Below are 6,243 nucleotides of genomic sequence, written 5' to 3' on the forward strand. Positions count from 1 at the left end.
GCGCCCCCGGCCCCCCCCGCCCCGCCCCCCCCCCCCCCCCCCCCCCCCCCCCCCCCCCCCCCCCCCCCCCCCCCCCCCCCCCCCCCCCCCCCCCCCCCCCCCCCCCCGGGGGGGTTGGCACAGGGAAGAGACTTTAGCAAAGTACTTACGTTTAACCGCAGCTGGACTGCTCTCCACGCTGAGTAGGACGGCCATCACGGCGTCTGCGATGCCATCATTGAGCATGTTACCTTCCCATTCCAGCTCGAGCTCACCGCTGCCGAAATAGCGAACCGTGACACAGCCCATGACAAGGTATGCCGCGACTAAGGTGTCCGAGTTCTCTCCGGTTGCTGTAGAGTGGCCATTTGGACCGTCCGGGTCCGCCTTGATCTTTGGCAGCTCTTCGATACTGCCAAAGGTTCCTTCCAGGCCCCATTTAATCAGATCAACACCCGCGGCGCTTAGTCTAAGCCGTTGCGTGCAAGCTATTGTCGTAGTCGTAAGCCCCGCGTACTCTCGGAGGTCGTCCGCTGCCATCAACGACATCTTGAAGTCATTCTGAACCAGAACCCCTGTGATGAGCTGCGGTTCGCGACTGTCTCGTTCCGATGTTTGGGTCGGCGGAGGGATGGAAGCAAGCTTTCCAACAACCTTGGCCGTCTTGTCGGCTTTGAATGGAATCCGGAGTTCCTCGCAGTTTCTGGGGCTGTAGACCTTGACCTTGTTGGTCTTTGCCGCATTCAGTGACAGGAGCTTGGACTTCAGCCTCATCATGTTGTGCTGCTCTCCGTGGACAAGAATCTATGACTGTTAGCTTTTGAGTGACGCGAGTATCAAGGCCTGCAACTTTACGTACCACGACTGGAGCTGCAACCTCTTCGATGAACTCCCGATTCTCCACGCCGTCCACATGGGCAGCGAACGAGTACTCGGCAACGCTGCAGCGACGGGGTATCAATACTTTCTCGTTGTCGCCGCCAGGGGCTCGTCTTGCGCCACCCAAGTTTCGCGACATGACTGCCTGGATATGGTCAGGTTCCTGCATGATCTGTTTTGCCATGGTGCCCTCGACGCTGTAGCCGGTGATGATGACCCCGTTCTTCTCGTTGGGCGCCCACCTCTCCAGAAGTTCCCGGCTAACACCGTTCTGCAGCATACCGGGGCTAGCCAGCATCACGCAACTGCCGACGTCGTCGAATCTATCGAGGTTCTTCAACGATCGGATATACTTGAAGTCCCAGGGGCCACCTTTCCCAGCGACATCGCCCGTTGCTTCAGCCTCGGCCATGCGCTCTCGGAATAACCTCTTGATGTTGTCGTTCATGGCCCCGACGTATGTCTGGTAGACAAGCATGCACTTTCTGGCGAGGTTACTGGCATAGTATATGGGGATCTTTTTGAACTCTTGGTGCTTGCCCCAGTATTCGTCGAGGATGAGAAGCAGTTCCTGCGCTCTGCCCAGGGCAAAGACAGGCATTAGGACACGGCCACCCCTGTTAAGGATGCTGGTAATCGACTTCATAAGTGCCTGCTCGCGCTCGAGCCGAGGGACGTGAGATGCAATGCCATATGTAGACTCGGTGATCAGGACATCGATCTTCACACCTCTTGGGACTTCGGCAGATACGAGATGTCTGTCCTGTTCCCGTGAGTAGTCGCCCGTGAAGAAGATATTGAGACCTGCGATCTCGATGAGGAACATGGCTGCACCGAGGACATGGCCTGCGGGGTATGGGGTGATTCGAATGGACGAGATGGTATGGGTCGTATGGTAGTCGATAGCCTCGATCTGGGGGAAGGTGTTGAGATGATCCTGCTCCGTATAGACCGGCTGTGATGTTGGGTTCGAGGATGTGTTGCCGACTCGCACGCTGTCCTGGATGAGCCACTTATAGATGGCCTTTGTCGGGTGTGTCATGAAGACTCGTCCCCGGAAATTTGTCTTCGCCAACACGTACGGGAGAGACGCCGCATGGTCAACATGGAAGCTTTGGGCATGTCAGTAAACGCGCGTCCAATGTTACCCCGGCGAGCAGAGAACCCGGCTAATCTACATGCGGCCTGAAGCGTCTTTACGAAACTCATACAGATACGGAGACATGGATTGGCATAAGTGGGCTCTGGTTGACAAGATATTGTATTTGTTTCTGCGTACATATGCCGGTTGTCTCCGTAGCTAGGACGTAACAGGGGGACGAGGCAAAGGCAGTCGTTTGCAAGTCATATAATGCAACATGTAAAGCCCACCTATACCATGTATGCCCGTATGCCCCGAAAGCCAAGACGCCGCAACCGAAGGGTGTTTTTTTGGTGTCCAACAGAGAAACAAACAAACAGGGGATATTACTTACTGGCTGATAAGAAGAACATCGACAGTACTGAGGTCAAAGTCGTCAAAGAATGGGAGCGCGGCGAGGCCGTCATATGCAGGGTGTTGGCCCGCATCAAGCTGGACGCGTTCAAGTTAACAGACGATTCTTACTAGCCAGGAGGCAAGTGGTACATACCATGACTGTCTTGCCTTTATACTGTATGATATGACAGGACCTCCCAACCTCGTTGCCCCCGCCAAGGCAAAGAAACATGAGTTCGTCAGCGGGATCTACAGGCTCCTCGGGGGCTGCCGAGGCCATCGTAGAAGCCTTCCGCTTGGACGCCATGGCTGGGAATCTGGTAAAGAGCTCGGTGCGAGCGAGAATGCCAGGAGAGGGGAGTAACGATGCCACGCCTCACATGTGCCTCTAATGATCTAGATATGGAAGCTTTTCTCTTGTACGGATGATTTTATTCTCCCTTGCGAGGTACCTAGGTATTTGTGAGGATGACGTTGAAGGATAGAGTAAGGTCAAAGGTAAAGGCGCGCCAGAATGCGGCTCTGCGCGGAAATATCAAATACGCACGGATCATCCGCTGCGACACGTGACTTCGCGCCCGCTTGACTCTTGATTTCCTCCAACAATAGAAGCCATTCACTTATTGACTTATTGAGCCCCCTCGCTATTATTGACAAGAGGTCCCAGACTCCCTGCCTATTGTGCTATCCTGTGTGGTAGGCAACAATACTGACAACCGTTATCAATAATACGACCGGCACACACAATAGGTTGTCCTGAACAGCCCACACACCTCATGGGAGACCAAACGGAAGCTTGACCTCCACAGGCTCGCCAGCCTGGGTCGAACTCGACCCTGAACAACCTACCTCTCAACCACACTTTCCGCGCCGAAGTTTTCATTTCGATCTCCTGAGTAGCCGCTTTTCTCACAGAAGCCTTGCGATTGCCGCAACTTGATCATCAATCATGGCGCAGTCTCCCCAGCACGCTCCGCAGATGCCTCCGCAGCAGCAGATACCTCATCAGCAGCCGACGCCCCAACAGCAGCCGATGGCCCAGCAGCAGCAGGTGCCTCAGAAGCAGCAGCAGATGTCCCCTCAGCAACATCAGCAGCAGATCCCAACTCAGCAGCATCAGCAGATGCGTCCTCAGCAGCAGCAGCAGATCCCGACTCAGCAGCAGCAGATGCGTCCCCAGCAACAGATGCCTCAGCAGATGCCTGCTCAGCCCTTCCCTCCTGAGCACTCACCCTCGCCGACCCCCAATCCGTCGGGCTTTACGATGCCTCCTCAGATGCCTGCCCAAACCCACCGTGCCGAGCAGTCACCTTCGCCGGCCCCTAATCAACCGGGTTTTGCGCTGCCTCCGCAGATGCCTGCGCAAAGCTTACCTCCTGAACACTCACCTTCGCCGGGCCCCCATCAGCCGGGTTTTGCGATGCCTCCGAACAAGCGCCCTCGATTGTCCCCAGGCCCTCCGTCCCAACCTGCGTCGCCTTATCCACCCTCTCCATACGCCACGAGCCCTGGCGCCGGCGCGGCGACCCCGACCAGCGCAATGTCCCCAGCCTACCCGAACATTTCTGCGACAGGACCTCCAACATACACCACGCCGTACACAAATGGCGCAACGACACCCAGCCTACACCTACCTGAGTCTCAGCCAGCCTTCACCCCGGCTTCGTCTACTCCCATCGCTCCTGCCGGGTCACAACTGCATTATACCCCGGCCACCCTGGCCCCAATTCCTGGTCCTCCGACACCAGGGACCATGACTCCTGTTCCTGCCCCTCCCACACCGGGGACCATGGGCCCGCCATCGAAGCCTGCCGAAAAACCCGCCAAAGAATATGAATACGATGCGACGGACTCGCTTGCCGGTACCGGCATTGATATCCGCGCGGAGGAGCAGGCTCTCACGGATTACTATGCTGGACTTTTCGGGCATGACTCTCGGACAGGCTTACCTGCAAACGCGCCGGGTAGCAGGGCTTCGTTCCATGGTGCTGGAGCTGCCAATCAAGCCGGTCAAGCCACTGGTGCCCTAACCCAAGAGGAGCTCGCCGCTCAAGCGGCAGAGAGAGCCTGGTCCGAAGCAGCCCACCGACTGGCAGTCATGCGGAGCAATGAGATACGGGACCCGTTCCTGACCATGGCACTTCTACATCGCAAGGCCGAGAAGGTCTCCAGAGAAAATGGCCTATCCCTTAATATGGAAATTAAGAACCACACCCAGACGGCCGGCAAGATGAGAGGCCCGCATGATTTTCCCGAGCCCAAGGTCACCGTCACGACCAAGACTGGCCCTGACGGTGCACTCGTGGCGACGACAGGATCTTGGATTCCCCACGATGCCTATCTCATTGATCAGCTAACACTATTATCACTTGCCACGAGGCATCGGATCCGCGAGAAACTGGAAGACGGCGTCAAGGTTGCGGTCACCAGGCAGAAGACGTCGCACGGAGAAGTCCCTACTGAATGGGTCGATGCTGCAGCGCCTTTAAGCATTACAGATGTCGGTGTCACGCAGGGCGAGAGCTCTCGTGCTGGTCAGGAAAGGGCCGTGAGCCCTCGTGTCAATTCCCTCAAGCGTAAGGAAGCCAACTCCATTCGTGTTAGTGGCGTAGCTGATGATTTTGCAGGCAATTTAGATGGGTCTCCCGCTCAGGTATTGTCTACCAACCATCTGACGTCTGCGGTACGAGATGTTGGTAAAGGAGATCGTAGCATAGAGGAGGTGAGGCTGCGAAAGCGACAGAAGCGGCTCAATCCTGAGACGGCCACCAGTACATCCCGCGCAGGTTCAGCTGCTCCCGGGACCCCTGGACCGTCAGCCCCGGAGCCGGAGACCAAGGCGCCCCCCAAGAAAGAGCCAAAGAAGGCTGCGGCAGCGAGATTAGCAGAGGCATCGAGTACGGCGACCGCGAACCAGACATTGCAGCACCTCATGGGTGGCTTTGGGGGTCGCAAGAAGAAGGGCAAACAATACGCGTGGATGAACGCAGGTGCGAGCGGTGCCAGTACCCCAACTCGCGCCGGCAATCAGGACGTTCCCGGCACTCCGTTAGGCACTCCCGGCCCCAAGGCTCCCGAGAAGACAAGTCTGACCCAAGATGGACTGAACCGACTCGGAAACTGGAGAGAGGACGGGGATAAGGGGAAGGGTATCCAATTGAGAGACTGGGTAACAGCCTTGGAACTCGATGCCATCGATGCCAAGGCAATCCAGGATGCCTACATGAAGCTCGATTCCTTCGTCAGATAACGCCCATTCAGACCAAGGGCCGGGCGCCAGCGAGAAGCCACAGGCCTAATTCTGCGCGGCCTCGCGGAGCATCCGCCGACCTACTGACTTTCCATATTGTGCTTTTTGTCGGTCTTAGCCGGGCGTTAGGAGAGGAGGGCATTTGGCTTGGGGACCGCATTCATCCACTTGTACACGGTACAAGCAGCGACGTATTAGGCATCCCCCAGGTTCGGAATCAACAGCTCTTTAATATGACACGGACCTATGGGTCCACGGTCGGTACACAACATAGGAAAATAGAGAATGATCCAAGCGATGAACCTTGCAATGTTCCTCCTGATGACCCCGTGAATGCTAGATGCAACCAGGCCCTCGAGGTTGGGTTTCGCTTGACCCGACAAGGACTACTATACTCACGTGCTACCAGAAGCCAACGAGAAAGAGGTCCGTCTGGCCAAGGTAAGCTGAACATCTCCTATTCTCGTAGACGAGGTTGGTCACCTCGGGAAGCTAAGGACAGATTCCTACTGGCGGCGCGCAGTTTTGTGGCACCCAATTCCTTGCAGCTGGCTTTTTTTTTTTTTTTTTTTTTGGGGGGGGGGGGGGGGGGGGGGGGGGGCGGCCGGCGGGGTGTGTGACGACCCCCGAACGCGGTTCACCACACATACACAAGAGC

At 56.8% G+C, this 6,243-nt stretch overlaps 2 protein-coding genes across 2 annotated transcripts in view; one reads left to right on the forward strand and one right to left on the reverse strand.

The window, feature by feature from the left end:
* QBC33DRAFT_523048 (beta-lactamase-like protein) overlaps positions 1–2,827 on the reverse strand; it is a 3,770-nt gene extending 943 nt beyond the window's left edge. The window contains exons 1-4 of the mRNA XM_060426595.1: positions 2,490–2,827; positions 2,334–2,431; positions 839–1,970; positions 150–783 (exon numbers count right to left, since the gene is read on the reverse strand). Of these exons, the coding sequence (XP_060289196.1) occupies positions 150–783; positions 839–1,970; positions 2,334–2,431; positions 2,490–2,642 (2,017 nt within the window). The 5' untranslated portion in view covers positions 2,643–2,827. The remainder of the gene's footprint in view (positions 1–149; positions 784–838; positions 1,971–2,333; positions 2,432–2,489) is intronic.
* Positions 2,828–2,965: 138 nt separating this feature from the next.
* QBC33DRAFT_523051 (uncharacterized protein) lies at positions 2,966–5,893 on the forward strand. Its single transcript, XM_060426596.1, has 2 exons — positions 2,966–4,911; positions 4,963–5,893. Exons 1-2 carry the CDS (start codon positions 3,285–3,287, stop codon positions 5,583–5,585), a joined length of 2,250 nt encoding a protein of 749 aa, XP_060289197.1. The 5' UTR covers positions 2,966–3,284; the 3' UTR covers positions 5,586–5,893.
* The last annotated feature ends 350 nt before the right edge of the window (positions 5,894–6,243 follow it).

The sequence above is a fragment of the Phialemonium atrogriseum genome, assembly GCF_030411735.1.
Source record: "Phialemonium atrogriseum strain 8032-3 unplaced genomic scaffold QBC33scaffold_1, whole genome shotgun sequence".
NCBI classification, from domain to species: Eukaryota; Fungi; Ascomycota; class Sordariomycetes; order Cephalothecales; family Cephalothecaceae; genus Phialemonium; species Phialemonium atrogriseum.

What these genes read in the sequence shown, in the direction of transcription:
- QBC33DRAFT_523051 (XM_060426596.1), top strand. Translation starts at nt 3,285, where the DNA reads ATGGCGCAGTCTCCCCAGCACGCTCCGCAGATGCCTCCGCAGCAGCAG. An exon ending in TCGTGTCAATTCCCTCAAGC is followed by an intron (nt 4,912 to 4,962) that starts GTAAGGAAGCCA and finishes ATGATTTTGCAG; the next exon opens with GCAATTTAGATGGGTCTCCC.